The following is a 25534-nucleotide window of genomic DNA, read 5'->3' as shown; positions in this document are numbered from 1 at the left end:
CAGTAAGAGGCACTCAAGGTCAAAGGCCTCTGAAAGCAGATTCCTCCTTAAAGGGCCTCTACTCAGGCTCTGGTGTAGAAATATTAACATTTTTCATACATCCCTTCTCTGGCTTCCTGAGGAAGGGGCTGCAGGCCCCGCGTGAGTGCAAAGAAAAGGGCTCCTTTTTTTTTTTTTCCAGTCATTCAATGTCAGCTCCCCTCACTTTGCTAAGGGATGTCTTTGAGGATCCATCTCCCAGTCAAACGGCAAGTGTGTTTTAAAAGCTTCTAAAGTTCAGTTTGTGGCTGATTGCTCTTGCTCTTCTGGGTGAGAGGAGCTGACATTTTAAAAGAGATAATTACAGAGAGAGTCAGGGAGCGAATAAAAGGGAGGCAGCATCAAAGACACCAGACCAATGACACTGTCCTTACTTAATGTGAGTGTCTCCAGTTGGAGGCTGCAGAGTTGCCCTGTTTCTGCCACTAAGACAGGAATTTCTTACATGCTGAAAGCAATCTTATTTCCAGAAATATGTATTTGAGGATGGGATGGGATGTATCGGGTGTGCCTCAGGGGAAAGAAGGCTGTAGCAAACACGGATGGTTGTCTTTCTATTAGTGTCAAGAACTGGGAAGTGTCCGAGATTTTACCCACTCGGATAAACTAACAACATAGTCTCCCATGGTTTCCTGGGTGCTGGCGGAAGACAGAAGCCTCCTGGGTCCGAGACAAAAGACACATTGTCCACAGCACAGCAGGCAGTATGGGCTTCATGTCCACACTGATTTCTCTTGTCCCCCAAGTTCCATGGGGGGGCATGTGGAGCAGCCCAGATGGATGACGCATATGCAGGGCGTTTGTGTCACTGCTGAGGGACCTGAACCTTAACCTCACTCTTTCAAAGGGGCGGCTAGACAACCAGCTCAATTTTTTGCCCTGAGGAGAGACATTAGCTTTATAATCCTGGTCAGGAAAGAAATCTACCTCTATGTTCCAAGACTGTGTCACATCCTTAGGAAGGTCTGAACAAAGCTACTGATGCCTCTTGCTCAGAAGACAAGCAGAAATTGGGGAGACCCATGGGCAATGCTCCTCCAATAAATAGCCAGAGTTCCCTTTCCCAGTTTTGTCCAGGAATCTCTGTCCTGCCCCAGAATCGTACACTTCAGGTATGGATGGCCCTGCCCCAGACCCAGAAAATGAATCCGGATTTGTCTAAGTCGAATTTGGCAATCTTACTCTCCTTGCCAGTAACCCACTTAGGATGGGACGTATCATTCCCTCCTGGCTAACAGGGTATGAGGAGAGTCTTTAGGGTCCTTTTGGGGCAAATTTCTTAGCTCAGAGGAGAAGAGACAGTCAGCCCCTTTATACCCCTTCATCTTGGGTGGAGGTTGTGGTTCCTGTTGTTGCTGGGGCCATCTTGTAATCAGACCTGCTGAGAAGAACAGGGAGGACAATGGCATAAACCTGGGCCTTTGGTGATGTTGGTCAGCTCTTAAATTATTCCCAGAGCCACTCAACACTTCTCATGTGAGACATCCATTATTGTTTGAGCCATTTTTATTACAGCTGAAAGCACGTTCCCTGTTATAGGGAATAGTTTGGGAATCAGTAGATTCGACTCTGGTTGTAGCTTTGCCTTTTCACATTTTGGGTCTCAGTTGATTGGTGTCTAAAATGATAGTTTTCCAAGACTTTCTGTGGCCAAAATGTGTTTGAAAACACTGAACTAGACAATCTCGAAGATCCCTTCGCATGGCGACATTCTGTGATCTAATTTGCAAGAGATTCTAAGAGAACTAATGAAATGAAATACAGCTAGTCTTGCTGATAATTTTAGATATTGAATCCTTACAGGGCGAAAAGAGATTACGTGAAAAGAGAAATGCACAAGGTGGCATATTGGCATCAGAGAAGAGGCTAGATGGAGGAAATGCCCTTTGGATCAGTCTGGTTCACCACTCCATCCGAGGGACTGAAAACAATCAATGGGAAAGAACCACACACAGCTCTCGGTCCGGCCCCTTTCCAGGTCCAGCAGGCGGCGCTATTCGCTCTCATTCTAACTCAACACAAGTTTTCTTCAAAAAATCACCTCCAGGATTCAGGTACTGAGTGACAAATTTAACAACTGGCCAGAATAACAGACTTTTGGTCTCCGAGTTCTCTCAGCAGGTGAGGTAACATTTAGACATGCGGTCACGCAATATGGAACAGGTAAAGGGAAAAGACAAGGCCGGGTATACACAGTGAGCTTGCTGAGCCGATGCGCTAATGCTGTTGCAGTTTTGATAATGATTTGTTTTTTCCATCTTAAAATGAAGCTTAAAGATTGGTAGGGTTATTCTGCACAAACTCTCATTTGACCCGTACAGTGAAACCGGTAATAGGCAGGCCAGATATTTTAGCCTCATTCTACAGTCGAGAATGTTCTGGATATATTTTCTTCTTTTTTTTTTTTTTTTAGGAAGGAAGGGCTAAGTGGACATCAGGAGACCAAAGGATTTATGCACCATGAGAGGGTCGTGAGAAGGGGAAGGTAGATGGCAAATAAGGTCCCTGCGAGAATCAGAGAGGTGAGGAAAAGAGGGAAGAAGTAAAGGGACTATCTCTGCTCTTACCTAAGGCCGGGTGCTCCATCTATAGCCTGGATGCTCTCCATCTCTTCTTCCCTATGCAAGGACACCAGGCCAGGAGGCCTCCCCTTTCTTCTACAACAACCAATCATTTGCTCTCTACTGGATCACTCCTACATGAACATCTTAGCAGCCGCCACCACTATAAAACACTTCTCTTGACCTTATTTCTATTTCTCGGCTCTCTTTAGTTGCCACATTCCTTGAAAGAGCTTCCTGCAGTCTCTGTATCTGCTTCTGCTCCTCTTAGTCTTTCTTTAACCTCATCACCTAAGGCTTCCTTGTCCACTACCCTGTGAACCGGTTCCTGCCCCAGGGCCTTAGCACTTACTGTTACCCAAATAACTCTGTGTCTGCTTTACCCAAATAACTCTATGTCTGCTCTTTTACCCTTCTGCTCACATGTCATCATATTAGAAATTCCTTCCCTAAACCTTCCAATTTAAATAGTGAATCCCTCTCTCAGCTTCCTTTTCTCCTTTCTCCTGATAAAATTTTTTTTTTTTTTTTTTTTTTTTACCTACGTAGCATGCATTGTATCACCATCTGGCACAATATACATGTGCTCCTGGCCTCACTAAAGCAGAGGCATTTTCTGTTTTGTTCATTTTTGTTAGATCCTCAGCACCTAGAACAATGCCTGCCACAGAGTAGGCACAATTTGTGAATAAATGAATGGATGAATAGAAATGCTCCTACCAATGAGGCCAAACTATTATAATATAGATACTCTGAGCAAGGAAACCCACATATTTTCCTAAGGCAAACCATAATTTAGGTGACAGACATACATAAGGAATGGTGTCTTAGATTCCACAAGCATCTGCCCTGAGAGCATAAAGTAAGAATGTGTATCTTCTCACTCTAGGATCAGGATACATTAGTGACATCAGCTTGAAAAAAACTATGCTAAAGGTTGTTTCCAAATATATGACGTTTGAGAATCAAAAGCTTATCCAGGATAAACTCAGCAGTGCCATCAGAAGCATATTCCAAAGGCCTCCTATCACAGAGACTCTCATTCAGTAAGTTGGGAGAGGACCTTGGAGTCTGCATTTTGCTAACGCCAGGTGTCCCTGAAGAAAATGGTCCTGGAATTCCGCTTTGATCACCAAGTGCCATTCTAGCAGCAAGGTCCCAAGAATGGAAGCTTATTTCCTTCGCCATCCAAAGAAAGATGTTCAAAACTGTACAGTAAAGAGTTTAACTTTGCTTCAAGAGCAGTCCCCACACAGTCCCTAGCTTTGGGAAAGCAGTATCTAAACCCTTGAAATGCTGTGCCTGCTAGGAGTGTCTTTGTTTGCCCGAGAGTCATGCTGGATTGTGTAACGATGTGATTTAGCGTGGGGGCTGGCCAACAATGTGGTGGAGGGGGGAGGTGTGGTGCACACAGTTCACCCCCCGGAGGGGCTGGAGATGAAGGCCAGTCATGCGGGCGGTCAACCATTCCTACGGATTGGAGCCCGGATAAAGATTCTGAACACCGAGGCTCAGGGGAGCTGCCCCGGTTGTCAGTACCCCACACGTTCTGTCACAGTCAGTGCCAGGGAAGTGACATGTCCCTGACTCTGCAGGAAGAGCACACCCGGAAACTCAGCATCTGGCACCTCTCGAGGTCCCTGCCCTGTGTGCTCCTTCTCCCACCTGAGTCTAAGCTCTCCTCTTTCCCTGTGATAACAATAACCCCAAGCACAGCAGCCTTCCGCGAGTTCCAAGAGTCTTCTAGAAGCTGTGGGATTGAAGGTGGGTTTGATGACCCCCTGAAGATGCAGTGGGTGTCAGAGGTGTGTGCGGCCCCGCACGGCCCGTGGTCCTTCTACACAGGTCTCCCCCTGTGCAGGGGGATTCTCGGCAAAAACCAAACACCCACTTCAGTTTCGAAGTATGTGATTGAGCCCAATCATGTAGGGCTGGAGGACTTCTGAGAATGGATTCTAACTTCCACGCTTGCCTTCACAGCCCAGAAGGGGAACTGAGTCTGTGAGATGCTGACATCCGGTTATAATTAAGCACAGAGCGTTGGTTTTTCTAACCAATACTGCACTGCCTTTCATATTGTGAAGGAAATTAAAAAAAATAACCTATTTTTTCTTTGTAATAGTCATAGTGTGTGAATAGAGAAATTTTTAGAGCCAAATATGCATATTCACACCCTAAAACTCGATGTTAAACACATCTGAAAATGAACACTGAGAAGGAAAGTTTATTTGAAGTCTTTTGGAAATTCTTCAAGGAAATGCCTGGAGCTTAAGAATCAATGTTATGAACTCATTTTAGAACCTCTGGTATCTTGATAACCTCCTGAGTATGAGAAATACTTCTCTTTATGTATGTTGGCCTTTAAACTTTTTATTACGGTTAAAAAATAACTTCACAAACAAAGACCTCCACAGAGAAAAGAAAGCAAAAGGGAGTTACCATTGGCCATGCAAGAAACGGAGCGCTGTCTTTTAAAATGCAAAGTCTTTCTAATTTTAGTTTTCTCCATGCCTTTAATTGTCTTCTGAGAATAACTTCTTGAGTATTAATGGACCTATATGACTGAAAGAGGAAAAAGACAAAAATCTTTCCAAATTGACATGTGGCATGAAACAGGACCTGTCCTTAGCAAGGGACATGTCGATAGGTTTTAAATACCCTCGTGTTTGGAACCAGTGGAGACCTGTGTGCTGGGCAGAGAGTGCCCCGTTTGGAAGAATAGATGAAAGTCCCAGATGGTGACTATGGGGGATAGCGTATTTGTGATAAAAGGAAATGTAGAAGCTGCTTTGTAGAAACTGTGAAATTGGATGCCTGTGGAGTCTCCAGAGATGGAGAGGAACGTCAAAGGAGCTTTTCTCTTGACCACAGCCAGATTGTGTGGCAAAATGAGAAACATGCACTGAAGGAAGTGCGCTCCGGTGGAGGACCAGGGGTAATTTATGGGATTGGTTTCGGGTGATGTCAGAGAGAGCAGGCTCATTGGGATGTACAGCTTTGGAGAGTTCAAGGAGAATGGACTTGGGGATGTGAGGTTCAAAGGAGGAAATACGACCGCATGCTGAAACAGCGAGAATCGGAAAACAGACAACAGGTGTAAACTTGAACCACACTGGAGCTTAAAAGGAGACAACATACCAGTCGGTTAGGGAATTGGGGCTTCTAAATGGCCGAGTGGTGGATGGCTCTGCCCACGTGGACACTGATAATGAGGAAAAGCCACCGACCCCAGGAGGAGAGGATGAGCCTGTGGAGGGGGTCCGCTGGCGAGATCGGCGAATACGTCGGATTTCCGGGTGCCACGGACTGAGTGGCAGCCCAGGCTTTAGGTCTTAGCACAAGCACTGTCTGTCTCTCTCTCTTTTGTGGCAAATTATTTCCTACCCAGCATACCCTTTCAATGCCCCGTTGGCATGACTTCAGATGAAATCTAATAAAAAGAAAAGTGCCAAATAAATATTCTACATCTACATGCCATGGACACAGAATATCAAAAGAGATTTATTCTGTTTTCCATGACAACACCAGATGCACCTCAACTACAGTGCAGTTGCAGTATCGGGCACAGAGTGGAGAAAAGGGGAAACCGCGCCACAGACTAACAGAGACTTTAAATGAGAGTGCTGAGAGATAGGGAAGAACAGGAGAACCACTGACTATATAACAAGCTTTCTGAAAGTGTGAAAAACTTCTCTCAAAGTTCCTTGGAATCTCTGCAAGAGATGCATGGCTGACTTAAATTATCTTGTTCATTTTCTCTAGCTACGATGACTTAAATTTGCTCATTACCTTCTATGTGGTAGGAATATTAGAAATGAGGAATACTAGGGTTGAATATTAAAAATACAGGACCTCAGAGAAATGTCTCAGATAAATGCTCCATCAATATTGTAGAAGGGTTAATACACCTGAAGTCATATATTTCCACCTCCAAAAAATGACCAGAAGTCACTTCATGGAGTACCTTATGACTGCACCACCAAATTTCTGCTTGAACCAAGCATTGCTCTGGAAATGGATTAGTTTAAATAATAATAGCGATTCATCATATGGTATGCTTCCTTTTCCCTTATTTCTGATTATAATAGCTGAAAACACAACTTTCCTGATTATACTGTGTAAATAAATCTTTTGTCTCCCTAAATCTGCACAGAGAAAACCTGTGAGAACCCTTTTTTAGGGCCAGTTTGTACAAAGTTCAAACAACCACGTTTACTTTTTTCATGATTTGCTGAACTAATGGAACATGGTTTCTCTCTCGAGTAGCTCCATTGAGGGAACAGCTGCAGGGAGGTTTGAACTGCGGATCAGCCTCTGCCTAAGACTGGTTTCACGTACCCTCAGTAAGGTGAACGAGGTGTTGGAAGGTGTATGGAACAAGCTTGGGAACACGGTCATCCACCAGGACCACTGTCCCACTGGGCATATCCTTGTGTGGCTTTCCCAAATGAGGTCTTTCATTTTCATACGGGCCTGCCCTGCTGCTTCATGCTGTGGTATGTGAGCGAGCCCTAGACATACTTAAAGCATGGAGTGTGCTATCATGTGGGATGATGGGTCTGAGAATTCACGACAGGAAGCCAGGTAGATCAGAATGTGAGAAAAATCTAACTTTTAAAAGTTAAGCCCAACAATAAAGGATCATTGGTTAAATGAAGCACTTGGCAACTGAGACACTGTTCGCCAATCTTTTTATAACCCATGTTCCCATTTGCTGACATAATAATCTAATCATCATCTCCAGATGCTGATGTGCCCAGATATGGGAGGCTGGTGGAGAATAAAACAAATTCCTGAATGTCTCAGATAAATGCCCCACCAACCAACAGTTGTTTTTTTTTTTTTTTTAAGATTTATTTATATATTTCAGAGAGAGACAGAGTGGGAGTGTGTGAGTTGGGGGAGGGGCAGAAGGAGAGAATCTTAAGCAGACTCCCTGCTAATTGCCCAGCTCGACACGGGGCTCGATCTCATGATCCATGAGATCATGACCTGAGCCAAACCAAGAGCTGGATGCTTAGCTGACTGAGCCACCCAGGCTCCCTCCCAACAATAATTTTTTTGTGCATTACATTCTGTAGGTTGTAGAACAAAAACAATAGTTTTTTTGTTTTGTTTTGTTAGTATAAAATAATGGTTTTTCAAAGTACACATGCTGTCTTAGAGATTCTGATATAGTATCTGTCCTCAGCTGAAAAAAGAAGTCACTGTTGTGGAGTTTAAAAAAAAGAAAAAACTGACATGAAAATCTGCTTCTAAAGTATCATTACATGAAACAAGTGGGTTTTAAACAGTATGCACCATATGATCTTATTTTTGTAAAAAATCATATGTAAGTGCATGGAAAAATGTTTAGAAATGTGCACACCAAAAGAGTATTGTTAAGTATACTAGAATATGAGATTATAGCTGATTTTTTTGGTTTATTCTTTCTGCTTCCCTGGATTTTTAAATCATTTAACAATAAACCAACAATATTTGTGTAATTTTTAAAAGCCACAATCTGATAATTTCCACTTCTTTAACAAAGATTGGTGACATTTTAAGCAACTCTATTCTATAATTTTAACAAGTGTTTAACCAGAGAGATTAATCAAAATGCAAAGAAAGGGATTTCATTTAAATATAGAGAATTCGAGGGAATTTAAAAGTGGACCAAAACATTCCTCCTTAGTTCTTTACTGTTTTTAAGATACCTGAGAAGATTAGAAAAGAGAGAGAGTCTGGTCAAACTGTACCATAAAATAATTTTGAACAAGGTGCGAATTTTTTTCCTATTAAAAATGGCTAAAAATAAGGGCATGCTATTTTCCAAAGTAAAATCCTCACAGGTCTGAAGTGCCCACATGTTCCAATGTTTAAACTAATGTATACAGGAATCGGAATGCAAGATGAGCATAATTCAGTGTTATAATTACACTTGACAGATATACACTGTTTCTATTATGCATTGGCTCTGGTTGCACTTACCCAGAAAGACCCTGCAGAATACTAAATACCAACCACTCTCCATGAGAAGTCATTTGGCCTTCTCATCAGTTCTCATCACAGGAATCAAATTCAGAGATGCAGAAAAACAAATTTGATCGTTTTAACACTATTTGCAAAAGCAAGTAAAATGAGTCATTTCCCAAGAGGCGTTGGGTCCAGCTAGCTTTCTTTTGTCAAACTCCTAACACAGATATGTGGGTGGGTCATTACTCTAATGAAAAATGTCTTCTAACTGGTCCCTGGGCTTTCACTATATTCTTTTCAATTCCTCAAATGCTCCCTGATCTTCCTCCTCTCCTTGCTTTCGCCTGTGCTACTTACTCTCTGGAGAAATGCCTTTATCTCATTTGTTTGCCTGTCTTCCTCCAAGGCAGATCCAATGCCGCATCTTCTGGAACCTGCCTCGATCTCTTTAGGCAAGGTGAAAGCTGACTCCTTTTCACTGGGAGCTGTGGCAGACTGCCAACTTTTCACGAGAAGTTTATGTTTTCCTTTCAATAGTCACCTCCGAGAAGCTGCCACGCATCCAGGAATTCATTTTCCAGTCCCTAGAAAGCTAGGTGGAGCCACGTGACCAGTTACCACCAGTGGAATGAGAGGGGGAGAATGTGTCACCTCTGGGCCCGTGTGGATACGGAGGCAAGGCTTCTCCACCTTCCCTTTCTCCGTCTGCCAGCTGGACTTAGTAAAGCCAAGGCTCCAGGAGATGGTGGGGCCACAGCACAAAAGGAGCCTTGAGCTCAAGTCACCGTGTGCAAGAACTTCATGGAGCAGAACATGCGTGCTAGACCACTATACAGTCACCGAAACCTGGGGTGTTACTCATTACAGCAGCTTAACTTATTCCTACATATGAACATCTCTTATTCCTGAATCACTTACTTAGGAGGTTAAAAAGTTAACCAAAGGGTCTTCTCCATCAGACCAATGGAACTTTGAAGGGATGACTTACTATAGTTTCAACATCCATCTCTCTATCAGAACACTGTAACATATAAAAAAAATATGGGTTGTAGTATTATATTTGAATGAATTATTGGAATTCTGTAATTGCTAGAACTATGACATTTTAGAGCAAACAGAAGGGCTAGGAGCCATCTGGGAGCCTAGACTGACTCCTCGAAGTGCCTGTGAATGTCGGAGCCACCTCCTTTGCTCAACCCACCAAGGTGAGTCCCATGGAAAGGAGAGGCAGAACTGCGCTTTGCCTATCAGAAAGGCAAACAAACTCTTGTTCTCTGGGGAGGTTTGTCAAGGACAAGCTCAACTTTGAGAAACATGGGAAGAAACTTCCTTTGTTCTGCAACATTTCTGATCTACATTGAACGGACTCCAAAACCTACAACCCAGACCTCGAGCTGACACGTACAGGTTTATTTTTCAGCCACACTTAGAAAACAAACAAACCACAAAAGTCTTTATGGTTAGCCATGGAATCTGAGTGCCATTTACAAGGCCCTATCTATAAGAAAGTGTATTCCAAGGTTCCGAAGAGCCAGCTCAGAAACTCCTATACCACAGTCCTATGTAAATCAGGAAGACATGGGGAAAAAAGTAAAACATAAGCATTATAGAGATAGAAACGAGTCTTTTCCTAAAGTGTTCAAGAAGAGTATATTTCAGCTATGACCCTCGTCCTATATGAGATTTCATGGAAGCCTTTATGTTTCTCTTTGTCTTCTCAAAGTTCCTATCTTGATCGCTGTTAAAAGTTATCTTGTAATTTGAGCAAAATATGTCTTTAAAAAGAGAACTCCCTGAAATCTTCATTTGTAAAAAACTGTTTTTGTACGGTTTTTCCAGCTGACATCCAGTTGTCCTGTGTTCAGTCACCTGGTTTTAACTTAGGTGTTCGATGACTTGCAAAACCCTAGCATTGTTATGCTTACCGTTGTCTTTGGCCCTTTGAGATATGTCTGGTTTTGAGCTATTTCAAGTAATCTTCCCCAGTTACTCACTATATTTAAATAAAGCTCTGCTCCCTGATTTATTGCATCTTCTTCTTCTTTTAAGCAGCTTTGAATTAATTGGTCCCAAGTGTCATCCTTCGTTGAATCAATTCGCCAGCATTAGTAACATGTGCTAACTGATGATGGCACCAACTTTGTCTCCTTGAGACATTTGTTTCTATGAAAATAGAGAGCCTGTAGAGATACTGTTCTCTTCTAAAATGGCAGAAGTAAGGTCTCTAATCCTATGATAACTCCATGTAGAGATTTGTACTTTTCTCACTAATCCCGGTGTTTATTACTGAGGAATAATAGTACACTTTTCCTCCCATCTCAGCCTCACACCAGAATGCATGAATCCAAGCCTCTTTAATCAATTCTCTTAGAATGCCTGTTGTCTTCCAGCTGGTCATAGGCAGGCTGATTCCAGTAGTTGGTCTTTTCGACACTTTCACATGCCATCTTTTTGAAAGAAAAGATTTTGTGTCCTACCACACACAGTAAATAGTACAGAACACACTGGGATTATAGAAAGCGAGATAGAAGAAGAAACATTCTATCAGCAAAAATATTTCTATGAACCTGTAGCATTCTTCTATAGGAATGACACCCACCATATATACTCTATTCAGACAAACACTATATATAAAGAGCTCTTTAATGAGGATGTCTATGTAATTTTCCAAGCAGGGCATGGAATTGTCTTGTAGAAATTTCAATATTTTTAGAAAAATGAAAGACTTCTATGATATGTATGTTTTATATTTTAAATCAAGTTGTAGTAAAAAAAAAATTATTTGTGTGGGCAGGATTTCAATGGGGGAGGGGAGAGACAATTCCAGAACAGGCAAAGACACAGTGGGTCATAAGAAAGTTTGGGTGGAGACCAGAGAATGTCAGTAGGTGGGGGATGGGGGGCGCTGCTAAAGCGAAGCACGTGATACTGGTGGGTGAGGGGCAAAGTTCGTAGGTAAAGAAGACTGAAAAATTAGGTTAAAGCCTGGAATCATTTGCCAAGCTTAAGTACTTGAACTTTGCATTGTAATGCACTGACAAACCATCACGGTGTGTACGAAAAGGAATGATAGGGCAGATCTGTAGAAATCTGTCCTCACACCGGGGAGGGTGGGTGTCAGGAAGGAGGGAAGGAGGTGAGGGAGAATAATTATAAGGTTGTTTGAATCCAAGAATCCAAGGCATTTCAGCTAAAGGAGCCGTCATGGGGGATAAAGAGAAGTTTGAGAAGACTTCATTATCTTTTCATTTTTGTTTCATTCATCTTTTTCCAACTAGTTGGAATTGATGCTTTTTCTGGGACTGTTCTGGTATGATGACATACCATCAGGAATGTCAGAATAACATTTCTCTGTATTAAAAATAGAGTGTTCTATCAAGATAAACAGTCTATCTAGTGTGGGGACATCAGTGAAACATTAAATATGACTTTCATCTTTCTAACCTGGGTCATGAAGAAAGTGGTGATGACATTAATTAAGATGGGGAGCACAGGAGAGGGCTTTTGGGTGAAGATGATGGATTTTCATTTTGACATACTGAGCTTGAGGTACCTCTGGGTGATTCTGATGGATCCTTAACTAGAATTTACAAGTAGGGGTCCATGATTTTAGGAAATCTCCTAATTACATGTAGTTGAAGCGTGTGGGCAGGCTGGAATTTATTGGAAGCAGGTATCATTTGTTCTGATATAACCCTCCTCCTCCCATCATCTTTAGGAGAACTGAGAGCCACAGCATGGAAAGTTAAGACGATGCTTTCGTATGAGTTCACTTAGAATGGGAGGTGGCAAGCCGCAGGTGAGGCTGACAGCCTCCAGCAGGTTTATGGGATTGTTGATGCTGGAAGAGCCCTTAAAGATGGTCCAGCTTGCCCTTCTTATTTTCCCAGGGAATGTGATGACATCTGGGTAGGTAAAGCAACTTCGATCTTTCTAGATCTAGATGCTTTCTAGACAGACAGATGGTCTGTCAGCCTAGAATCCCGGTCTTTATTTCTCTTGTTGAAAAACTGTTTTTATTAATTTTTTTGGTCATTCAATCATTCCAGATTTTCTCACAGCAGGATTTTTTCTTTTTCCATTAAAGTATAATTTATAGATAGTAAAATGTGCAAGTTTTAAGTGTTCAGTTGAGTAAATTTTTACATATATGATCACTCCTTGGATCAAGATATAGAACATTTCCACCAGTGCAGAAGGTTCCTTTGAGCCCCCTTCCAGTCAATACTCCCAATCCCCAGAGATGGCCACTGTTCTGACTTCTAGCTCTGTGGATTACTGTGGTCTATTTTTGAATGTCACATAAAAAGAAACCAGTATGTGTTGTACTATATGTGCAATGTACTGTGAGGGAATCTTGTCTCTTAACATTTACTTACTATTTATTGTCCTAAAATGCCTTTGACTATGTAAATAGGCTGGGGGCTAAAACGGAGATTCTAAGGGCACAGGGACGTGCAGTGAGGTCCTCAGGAGCCTGTGCTCTGGAGTCCACCTGATTTTCAGAGCAGAAGTTGAGTCCCAGCCGAGGGGCAAGTTATCTTTTTGGGTGTGGCCAGTAACACCCAAGGTAACTGGTAATTTTTTGTATCAGGAGGACATCCTCCTCTAAAGTCTACCCTTATAACTCTAGGGCACCTTCGCCGTGTATTCAAATGACTGTCCCTTCAGGGAGATGGGCAAAGAAATCTGAGTAAATTTAATCTGACTCTGTTATTTACTAATCATTTGTGTATCTCCTAATACTTCAAATGCAAACAGCGAATACATTACATAGCTTTAATGTAGCACAAATTTCATCTTTAAACTGTTTCTCTGAACTTTTTTCTTTTTGGTCTACAATAGAAATTTAAAAACTACATCAGAAGCTAGAGAAATTTTTTTAATTAAAAAATCACAATAATGTTCAGGTTTTTAATTTTTTTTTGATCTATTTTTTTTCCTTAGGTATTTTTTCCTTATGTATTTTAATGACCAAGTCAGAATCATTCTTTAGATCCCAAACCTTTAATACAAACTGAACTCATAGCTAGACTTGCAAAGTAGTAGAATCACTAAAATTCTTCCTAAATCTATGTTGATAACCCGGGTTGGTTTAGATAATTAAAAGAAAATTAATACAAATTAATTAGGTGCTAACACCTGATTTGTATTAATAAAAACTCACAATATATATAAAAGGGAAAAAAAACCCTAAATAGCATCCCCATGGCAAAACAGGCCAGCTAAGTGGAGTCAGACATTTCTCATGTTTATATAAATGAAGATCTTTAATGTAAAAGTTGTTCCAGTTCTGAAATAGTGGAAGATAAATTGCTGTTAGTTTATTTCTTCTGATTCATCGGTTTCTACATATTGCAGAATATTTTCTCTCTGACTTTCTTGAGCATGGGTACTGCAGAAGACTGCATCTTGGAAAATGAAAGTTTTTCCTTAATACCTTTTCCTAAGATTAGCAGGACATTAGACTGCTGCCTCCACATTTTTGTGGAGATATTTCTGCTAAATGTAAATATTTTCTCCAAGCCATCCTGATATCTGAAAAAGCTCAAACTTGGTGAATATAGGAGCTTATTCTAATCTATTACAACAGTTTCTGGTTGCTTTTCCAGAATGTTTCCTAGTCAGTGAACACATCCTTCAAAAATTTTCCATCGTGTCAAAAAAATTTTTTTTTCCCACCGTGTCCTCTGAAACCTTTTTTAAATTTTTGAGCAAAAATAAAAACTTAACTTGTAACTATCAGAGGTGATGGATGTTACCTAGACTTACAGCGGTGATCATTTTGTAATATATAAAAATACTGAATCATTATGTTGTACCCCTGCAGCTAATATAGTTATATGTCAATTATATATCAATTAAAAAAAAGAAAAACCCCTCCATGGTCACTGTTTATCGTCAGACAGTTCCAACAGTTTCCTGATTGCAGCCCACCTTCAGGAACCTCATGTACGAACATCAACGTTGCAGCCCCTTCCCCCAGGGATGTTGGGGGCGGGGGGCGGGGAGCTGGCAGCTGGGCTTATTCTTCACTCTCAGTGCTTCTTCCAATATTCTATGGCATCAGAGGCTTTGTTCAGCAGAGTGTCCCCCTGTGACACACACTTACTCTTCCCATGCTTCCTGCTGTCACCGTTTGGACCTGAGGACTGGAACATTTGGCTCACGGGCTCCGTGTCCAATCCATCCATTGCCATCACCACCCGGGGCCCCAGCGGTGATGTGGATGACCTGCCAACCCTCTGGCCTCTTTGTCATTCCCTGACTCTCTCCACAGCCCTTTCATACAGCCTACAGTCTCACTTGCATGGCCAGCCCATGCATCTCAGACCTTCTTATCATCTCAACTGCTTTCCCGTGAAATCTCAAATTCCAAAATTCCACCAGCCATCATCTGTCCTTCCACCTTTCAGTGTGTTCTTTGTCAGTGTTTTGAACACCAGCCCTTCCACCATGGTGATCCCCTTCTCCACCTAGATTTTCCACGGTTCTCCATTTAGACTAGCACCTCCTCCGTTCGTCTCATTCGCTCGGCAAACTCCTACACGACACCTGCTGTGTGCCAGGCAGTGCTCTGGCCCTGGAGAGGCAATGGTACACGATGCTCCAGATCCCTCCCTGCACTGGTGTGGGGTGTAGAAACCCCCCCTTTTTAAAAAAAATTCTATTTATTTATTTGACAGAGTGAGAGAGAGCACAAGTAGGCAGAGCGGCCGGCAGGGGGACAGAGAGAAGCAGACTCTCCGCTGAGCAGGGAGCCTGATGCGGGACTCGATCCCAGGACCCTGGGACCATGACCTGAGCCTAAGGCGGACGCTTAACCCACTGAGCCACCCAGGCGCCCCCAGAAACACCTTTCTGATGTATCCACACTATGTAAGACTGGCATCCTGAGCCCGAAGTGTTCTTTCTCATTCATTTTGAGGCTCAGTTAAAATGATACAATCTCTAAAGAACCTCTTCTTATTCTCCAGTCAGAACTAACTGTTGCTGCATCTGGGTCACCACTGTATATCACTTGTACTTCTAATATTTATTTCATCTTATCCAAAATATTGTTTTCTATGATAGTCTCTCCCACTGGATGGTGGAGTTCCTCTCTGGCACATACAGAGCAGGCAATAAATATTGGCTGGAATACCTAGACCACTATATATTTAGAATCGGATCTGACTCTTGCCAAAATGTCTCCATGGCTTGTATCATACTTCATACTTGTTAGCAACGCCACGTGCTCGTAGCTCCCACACACCTGTCGCGTTCCCCATTCCGACACTTTCGTTCACGCTTCTGTTTGCACTGTCTTCTCCTAGAATTTTTTCCCCTACTTCTTCGTCTACCTACCATCTTTGCCCGCTCTTTCTGACCTAACCCGGCATCGCCTCATCTTCCTCTTCATTCCCTGGAAGGGTTCTGTACCTCTCCCTCTAGATGTGTAGAGTACCTTAAGGCTATCACTGTGATTTACTTATCGTGTTTGAATGATCACAAGTGCCCTATCTGGAATCAGCTGTGTGACCTGTGTAGTTCCAGTTTCTTCTTCTGTAAAATGTGGCTAAAACTTGTTATAAAACCTAAAACTGTTAATACCTATAAAAGCTTTAGAAACAGTGCCTGGCACTTAAGAAAGGTTCAGTGGAAGTCATGTATCTATACTGTTATCAATGTGTTTGTCTCCTTCATTAGGTGAGGATGTTGGGTTCCCTTGTCTTCATCTGAGACTCTCCAAGGTCTACCCATTGCCTCTGCCCCGGCAGGTGCTCAGTAAGTGGTGGTCTGACGATGGGACCATGGTCGTGATCACCGTCTTAGCCAGAAAAGGGTTCTAGACAAGTCAAGTTGTTCCCTAGGGGTAACTCTGAAAAAATAAATGGATCTATCCATGGTGGTTAGTAAATATCTTCAAAGCAATATTCCTCTGCCATCTCAAAAATGCTAACAAACACACAAGCAAATAAAACAACAAACACAAAATAATTTCTGATTTGGAAAGGGACCCCCACGTTTGTGGCTTATTCTCTCCTCCTTACTTTGACCTGTTTCTTTCAGCCCCTTTAGATGTTTGGATTCTGGATTACACTCATTTTCACCTCCTTGGGGGTCTCACTCCTTCACACCGTCCCTCTCTCCCATTCCTCTAACCTCTTGTTTGCCAGACTCTCCTCCTTACTATAGAGGTGAGCTCAGGTCTCTACCACATACAACAGCTGCAAGAACAAACAAAACCACAGCCCCCTGACCCCATATCCACCTCAACTCACCCCACACGGTCTTACTTTTTGACCTCTACATGATAAACTTCATGGGTACTTTATGTCCTCATTTTAGTGACCTCTCGGTTCAGTAGTACCACTCTTTTTTTGTTCTTTCTGAAATTCTTTCTTCATTTGATCCCTGGGATATCACTGTCTCCCTACTTCTCTGCTCATCTGCTACAAGCTATTTTGCTTCCTTCTATCCCTTAAATATGGGTTTCATTCTTGGATATCTTTTTTCCTGTCTCCCAGTCAGGTTTCCATCTTCCTCCTCGGGGCTCTCTGCCACCTCAATGTGTTCTGGGAGGTGGTGCGGTCTGGTGTTAACAGCAATGACTCTGGGACAGGCAAAAAGCGTTCAGGGTCGGGCACCAGCCCTGCCACTTCCCCGCTGGGTGATCTTGGCAACTTACTTGGCCTGTGCCTCAGTTGCCTCATTTGTAAGGTAGAGATGTTCATGGTATTTGCCCACTTCAAAGGCTGGTTAGGAACGTGAGTTGATTTAGGAAAAATCCATGGAACAGTGCCGGAGACACAGTGAGGCTGTATAAAGCTGAGCTATTTTTATTATTATCGTAACTACTGATTTACTTGTCTACCCTCCAGAACAAACAGAAAGAACTCTGATTTCCCTCTGAGGAAAAGAAGCCATGACTATGTTTTTTGACTATGTTCCCTCTGCACCTTGCACAGCATCTGGGACATTGTAGGTACTCAATAAACACTGAATGAATGAACACACACAGAGAGTGAGTGAAATATAGTCCTAAAATTTTACCTGTAAAGTATGCTAAGGAGGAACATCAGTCTAATTTTATCCTGCCTGTTTTTTTTTTTTACTTGCACAGTAAGATGTTGATGGTATCTCATTAACTTAGTGTAACTGACTCACTGTTCTTAGAGTCAAGAATCTTCTACTCCTGACAGGAGGGCACGATGTAGTTAATTAACAGAAATGTTATTCTGGAAGCCATGAACTGTGTAGGCATGAACTGTGACAACATTCCTCAGGGACACAAGCAGAGAAACAAAATTTGAATTCCTGTCAGAAAGACATCAGAAAGCCTACCAAGTTAAAGGGGGGGAAAACAGTAGAGACAGTCTTTACAAGTGTGACTTCAGGAGCCATCTTTTCTGAACTTCCTGGCCAGGAAAACAGGTGTGCAGAGTGCCTCAGCCACACAAGAGAGGGATGGGTTGGGGATAGAGTGCTCCACTCCCATCCACCGCCTGTGCATCCTGCAGAGAAGAGTCTGGAGCAATGTGATAAATGGGGCAGTGACAAGCCTCCACCTGGCCATTTTTTCCTCCATGTTCTTCATGAAACCACTGCTTCTTATTTGCTTTGAGGAATTTTTTCTCAAATATATAAACCTGCCTTCTTTTCTCTCATAGGTTCCTTTGAACCTCACTGGCGATGCTCTAGCATGATGGGCATTCGATATCTCTGCCACTGGAGGATCTTTCGTCCACCCTCAGTAATTGTCAGAAGCTCCGGAGGACTCCAAGCAGAGGCCAGCCTCTGGTCTGAATGTCCTACACTTCTTTACCAGGGGGAAACACTATGACAAAACGAGGCTATCATTCTCCCTCTGCACAGAGTTTTCATCTAATGGAAAGACTGGGGAAACTTTGAGAGCATCTCTGAAGATTTTTCAACATCAGAAATAACTGAAATTCTACTATGCAGGTGCTAAGTAGAAACCTTTGCCTTGTCTATATTTGGTTTGTCTTCTTTCCAATCCAGGCGCAGGCTTACAAAACAAGGACCAGGTAACTTTATAGAAGCATATAGAATTACTCAAATATGGATCGTCAGTTTTCTTTTTTGCCATGAGGTATTTCTAAAATACAATCCAACCAATGTAGAAGCTGGGAACTAGTTTGAATCAATAAATTTTAACTGTGGAAATGAAAATCCTTTTAAAATAATTCCAATCCATAATTCACATAGAGGATGACTCTTTAATTACTTTTTTGTTTTTAAAGATTTTATTTTTAAGTAATCTCTGCACCTAACATGGGGCCTGAACCTACAACCCCAAGACCAAGAGTCACATGCTCCACTGGCTGAGTCAGCCAGGTGTCCCTGACTATTTACTTTTTAGTTCTCGGACTAGAATATTCTGTTTTCCCTTCAATCAGATCTGGCTCAGATTAGATCTATAACGAGCATCCTCAGGAATATGATCATGATACCTCCTATTTACTGAGATAAATGCTTTATGAGTATCCATATTCTATTATTATAATGATCCCACAAATTACCACCTCCATTTTACAGATCAGGAAATTGGGATTCAAAGAGACGAAGCAATTTACCCAAGGACTTGGATTTCGACCTGAGACTATGACTTCCAAAGACTGTTAATCACAGTCCACTGTTTTACAAAAAGAATCCCATGATCACGGCAGAAAAACACTGCCTGAGGTCCCTTTTTAAAAAACCACATTGCATATTGCAACTACAAAAAGAGAAAAATATTCCATCAGATATTTCCAGGAAATGGGTTTGGGATCTTGATGGGACCAGACCCAGTAACACAGGCACTCAGATACACGGCGCAGACTGGCAGAAAGGAGACTCTTTGATGTGAGGGAGGGGCACCGAGATCTTGTGGAGGGACACGGGGGCCTTGACTTGTGTATCCGTTCTGTCATCTGTGCTGATTCTTTCTTGGTCTGAACAGTCAGGAGAGCCTGACGCGTGCAAATATTCACCAAACCTGGGAGTTTGTGGACTGTACATTCTGGAAGCTGATCTACTGCCCCGAGAATAAAATACCTCTGGAATAATGAGAACTGCCCCTCTCACATCCAGTGAACCCCCACTTTCCACGGACGGCATTCCCTGAACCACATGACCTCATGAGGATCTTTGGGATCCAAGGCAAGCTGAGCTGAGCTGAGCTGAGCTGGGCAGCATCTACTCTCGCTCTGATTATGTTAGTTTCTGTACCCTTAACTAAATAGATTCAGAATGGAACCCTTTAGAGGGTGTGTGGGTTTGGGGTCTATTCTGGAAAGCTGCAGACTCGAAAGTTTCTACATAGATAGGACACAATGCTGTGTCTACACTGCTTCATTAACTCATACAGACATTAATTTTTATTATCCCTCTTTTCCTTTGTATTGTTCCTCCCACCGTCTTATGTCTTACTCCTGATCACTTTACACAGTCTTCTGTCTCCGCTTAACCCTGAATCCCTGGAAAAGAAACATATATATAAACTTTAAAGACAAACCTTCCCCCAGTGTTGTGGGAGCAATTTATTCTCTCATCTTCTTCCTTGAATAGCCCATGGGACTCTCTGAATGTGCCTGCTTCCTTGGGAGCAATCCAAGGGTCGGGGGGAGGCGCTTAGGTCTTTCTCAAGTTTCTGTATCTACCTTCCAGCACCATTTCTGGAATGAAGGCAACCACTGATGTTTGGATCCAATGACACTACATAATCAGGGTCGGGATCCACTGGAAGTGACAAGAGAGGCTATTCACGAGTTGACAGAGACTTTATACTCACATTTCAGCTCAAGTTTGATGAAATCTGTGTTGCCCAGATTTTCCAGAAACACTCCCCGGGGGATTAATGTTTTGAAGTAGAAAGAGATGTCGGCACTAGTTTCCCCTTGAAAAGTAGAGAAGTGCAGGTAGGATGATGGGTTTGGGAAAGAGGCAGCATTCCAATAATTTCCTGTAGAAGAAAAACAAACAAACAGGGTAATTTGTACCTCGATCATGGGAGTAACGAAAGAGAGAGCCATTTCTTGAGTTTTAACAAGTTTCCATTGGCAATAGCTCGTTTCCTCATATCCTGCTGCACATCACTGCACAAAATCCCCACAAACTTATTTCTTACTTTCCCCAAGGTCTATGTGTGTGTGTAAGAAAATGTTTTATTAATGATCGAGAGTTCGGGTTCCCACCAAGAGCAGCCCTGGAGGGACTCTAGGGAGTAAGTGCTAGTAGAGGAGAAAGCAGAGGGACACCCCTGGCACGACCATCTGCGGGTGGGGGCTGTTTTGAACTCGCGCATATGTACTGGTGGCTTAGGTTTGGTGCAAGAAGCACCTGGGCTAGACCTTGAGGGACAGAACAGGAATGGGGTCTTTGGTATTCTGCTCTTGCTTCTCATCCACCTTTGTCTTTGAATAGCCAGCGCCTGCTCAGACACTGGGTATAGGTGTTGTGGGAATATAGTGTGGGGGGTGGGGGGAGCCCTGGGAAGCAAGGAGCTGGTGAGAAGGCGGGATGACCAGGCAAGGCCAACATTTTCCCACCCCTCCCATTCCAAACCTCCACAGGCTAGTTGCTGTAAAGGGAATGTCTCCCCCGCCAACTTCTTCCTTCCTGGGGATTTCAGGTGAGGGGGTGGGGAGTGCTGAGCTGAGCCTACCTATGGGCTCTCCATCAGCCTCTATCCCTGAACTCATGGGGAAGACACAGCTGTATACTCCTCCCGCCTTCACTTGATTGTAGCCAGTGTCCCCAGGAGAAAAGCAGTTTACAGGACAAAATAAAAACCCCCATCTAAGCTATATGACTCATATTCCATTAGAACAGATGGGCCAAGAATTCAATACAACCAGGAGCTGACTCTTGACTTTATCTCCAGGGGAGAAATTCCTTTTGAATGTGCACATTTCTGAGTATGTTTACTAACATGGCTAAGGACTAAAATACATAAGCATGCTTTAAAATAGCTACTAAAGCCTTTCCTTGTAATACTACACCCATGTTAACATCACCAGATTAGGTCCAAGATGGAGTCACTCATGCTAAGCCCCATGGTGGCAAACCAAAACTTAACGAAGTTTCAACGCCCTGCTCTCCCAGAAAAGAAGGCTCAAGTCAACCAATTGGCTTTTGTCTACTCAGCACACATTACCCGACTGGGCTCCAAGCCTCCTCTTTGCCGCACACAAGGGAAGTAACTCCGCTTTTGCCAATCAGCACACACCCAGTGCAACTTTCTTGCTCCTGCTCACTTTGGTCGAGAAAAATTACTTCCTTTGCACAGCTCTTTGGAGATAATTTCTCCCTGTTAGATTAGATGCTTCCTGATTCATGAATCACTGAATAAAACCCTACTAGGTCAGGAAATTGTCTGTGGAAAATTTTCTTCTAACATCTGAGGTTTTGTTTGTTTGTGTTTTTTTTTTTTACTTTTTACTGGTTTTTGCTACATCTTTCCTTCAAAGAACACGATTAATCAATTAAGTTCACTCTAATCATTTTTATACTACATTTTTTTCCTTTCTTTCATGCAAATTCTGCACATATATGATATTAAGTTCAACTGCTATTCTTAAATAAAATTATTTTTGTGTTGGTACAGCTATTCTTAAACCATAATTTTAAATTAAATATAGAATGTTGTTACTATATGAGATATTTAAATACCCTCCTATTTAAGTCGTGTTATTTGTTTTAGTTGTTAGAGACATCTAGGATATAGTGACATCTAGATAAGTGAATGGCAGTTTAGAACCAGTAAGCCAGGGCAAAATATGTTTGTAAATATTTTCATTAAGGTAAAACAGTGTTGGTGGTGGTCGAACCTATTATTTCAGGGGTCCCAAAAGTCTTAGTGCAGTTTTGAGCTATTTTTTTTATTGCAATATCATAGCTTTCATCAGGAGCAAAATAGACTAGTTTCCTCTTGGGAACAAGATTATGGTATGATATTGGTTAGAATAATACCTGAAAAGAAAGAATTGTAATTATGGTGTAAGTTGCTATCATCTGAGGGCCGAAGGCTCTTCCTGACTCAAGATGTGGCTGAATTTACTGCGAGGGGGCTTTGGGCTCACCTTTACCTGCTGACTGAGAATGAAGGTCTCTCAAGATAAAAACCTCAATCAAACTAGAAGTTGCAGCCCTCCCACCAACCAGAGTTCTGGGAGGAATGAAGCCCAGTCCCCAGGGCCAGCAGGATGCAGCTCACCCTAACTGGACGAGAGTCCTCTTACAACCGAGGAGCCGAGGGGCCTCCAAGGCTCAGAATCCCTCAGTCATGCTTCAGCCTAAAGCAAAGCAATTCTGTCTCTTTAGGCTGAATCCCCAGGATGTGAATGTAATTAACATTTTAAAGTTTCATTCCAATCAAGTGCATTCCCATTTTCTGAGGTGGTGATGTATTAACAGAAGGGCAGTTGTCTAAAATGATTCTAGAAAAAGGAACGCTAAAAGTAAAACTTGTCAGTATTTATTTGAGGTCCAGCGCTGGTTATTCAGACAGAAATATCCCCAGAGAGGAGAAGGGCAGTTCAATCAGTTCATCCAGTTTGATGAAAGATCCCTTCAGACCACCATTCCATTTGTTCTAATTCTATGCTCACTAAGCAACTTCGAACTAATGTGGCCTTTTGAATAGACATATTCACAGGGAAATTGAGCTTTGTGCAAACGGTGGTTACTAGTCACCCTCCCGGACATGTCTGGGTTCTCTCGTGATGTCTTTGGAGTTGTCACTTGTTGTATGTCCCGAGTCTCTGGATGAACGGACTCAGTCCAGATTATTGATTGGCAGCAGTGAGGACTCTCTCGGGACCTAACTGGGGGTGTCAGAGCTGAGGTGTCTACACCTTCAGGTGCTGAAGGAGAGCCATGGGGCACGAGCCAAGCACATCAGAAATTCTACTTAGTGGTACATGACAGAATCGGTAAGTAAACGTGCGTACAGGGATGCGGGTGCGGAGGTTTTGACGGGCAGGGTAGACAATAAGAAAGTTTGGGTGCCACTGCTCCAGACCCCGATAAACTTCTGTGAGGCTGTTCTGGTGAGTCTGTGGCCCAGTCCCTGGGATTTTTGGTTATAACAAAATAACACAAGTGCTTTTTTTTTTTTTCCTAGTGCTCATTGTGCTTCATGATGCAAGGGGCTTATAGCATTATTATTGTTTATATTGTTACCAACTGACCATAAGCTCCTTGAAAGCTAGGAGCAAACCATTCCATCTCTGTAACCTTTGGCCCCAGAACATAGTAAGTACTCAATAATTATTAAATCCGTGAATAAGTGAATAGCTGCCCCTTGCGGTTATATCCAATTCCACTCCATATGCAAAGTCCTCATGGGACAAAAATCTACCTTATGGGAACCTGAGTACTGAAGATACTAAATAAAGATAAATAAAAGCTGACACTGCTTTAGCACCTCCTGATAACTGGACACTGCCTTCACCAGCACACTGTAATTTTTCTTATCCGTGACTTAATTTCTATTTTTCCCTACAGACCTCATAAACGATGCCATGCATTTGCAAGACTGATGGTCTCATAACCTTAAGATTATTGAAATAGCTGCAATTTGTACTTGCTATCAAGGTCAGGGCTATAGAGGGGAAAGTGACATTGGATGAGAACACCACGCTGGAGATAAAGAGATTTTGCTGTATGGCAAGGACTGGTGTCTTAGCAGGTGTGGACAGGCGAAAGGGGGCAAGGTTGGAAAGCGTGAAACAGAACAGAAATAACTATCTGAGACCGGAGGGGCCAGTCAGCAGCCACAGAATAACGAGGCAGGTAAAGGGGTCAGGAAACCAGCCCAGGGCCGCGCAACAGTAATCAAAGACTGGGCAACATGGCTGCCGTGAGGTGTCAGGCTCCACCAGCTGGAAAACCACTCGGCCATGTGAGAAGCTTTTTAAATACATTCTGGGCCAGGCCTGGGCCATCTCCTGTGGCAGGAAAGCCAGGGAGGTATCTCCAGCCAGTGCAGGAGAGTGGGGCTGGGGCAGCCAACCAGGCCTTGCTGACGTTTTTCATCCCTGCAAACCTTAGTGCATCGTTAGTAGAAAGTGCTGCGCCATATGTTCATCCAAATTCTTTAACAGCCATTTACTTCAAACTCACCAATGATTATTTGGCATGGGATTCTGACTTCAGATTTTCCAAGGATATTTTCTGTTGGACAGTGTTAAAGAACTTCAATCTAAGATTGGAACTGGAGGGTAAAAAATGGAAAATCTCAGCCATGTGCCCTCAGGAAAAGAAAACGTAAGGACTGACAGACTGATTTCCCATAAATGCCTGATTTACAGAAATCTGACAATGTTGGGATTTTCTTAAATGATAAGGAGTTGGTCGGGGGCTATCTCGTAACAGTCTCAGGACATTTTTGCTTACGGTTTCCAGAGGCATGAACAAGAAATGACCTGGGTTGCATTGGTCTTGAAAAATAAGCTTTGTTTGTCTGACTGGACTGGTTTTGTCTGCTTGGGGAATTTTCACAGCTGGCCTCTGCTTGTTTTTTATTTTAACAGACCGAAATGAACTCCCTCTTCTCTCCAACCCCTGCCCATAAACACAGCCTTCCCCAAACCCTCAACAGATGCCCAGAGCTTGCTATGGTCTGCGTGTCCCAAATAGCAGTTCCTCTGCTATTCCCAAATAAACTCATCTTTTTGACAATTTTGAGCTTGCCTCAATTTACCTTTTTTTTTTTTTTAGCTCGACAGCAGCAATTAGTTTGAAGCCTAGTTTTAATCTCTAACCAAGTATTACAGGTACATAGTTTTAATAGTGCTGTGGTGCTACGAAGAGCAGAACAAAATGCAACTCTCTGCTCCGCCCCTTCCATCCCAACCCAATTTCTTAGCAACAACTCCTACACTTTAACTCTTTCATATCATTGTATTTCTAAAATATACATGTCGCTATGTATTAATTTATGCGTTGTAGATATACTTGATTGACTTTCCTGAATGTAAGATGAAGGC

At 42.6% G+C, this 25534-nt stretch overlaps 1 protein-coding gene across 1 annotated transcript in view; it reads right to left on the bottom strand.

Moving 5' to 3' along the window:
• The window catches only part of CNTNAP2 (contactin associated protein 2), a 2027980-nt gene that overhangs the window by 214097 nt on the left and 1788349 nt on the right, over positions 1-25534 (bottom strand). Inside the window, exon 16 of the mRNA XM_073899330.1 lies at positions 20335-20505. Coding sequence (XP_073755431.1) covers positions 20335-20505 — 171 coding nt within the window. The remainder of the gene's footprint in view (positions 1-20334; positions 20506-25534) is intronic.

This window comes from Callorhinus ursinus, unplaced genomic scaffold (assembly GCF_003265705.2).
Source record: "Callorhinus ursinus isolate GAN/ISIS: 27379988/994484 unplaced genomic scaffold, GSC_fseal_2.0 scaffold12, whole genome shotgun sequence".
Lineage (NCBI taxonomy): Eukaryota > Metazoa > Chordata > Mammalia > Carnivora > Otariidae > Callorhinus > Callorhinus ursinus.
The sequence above is the reverse complement of the archived record's forward strand: the minus strand, read 5'-3'. Positions and strand labels throughout refer to the sequence as shown.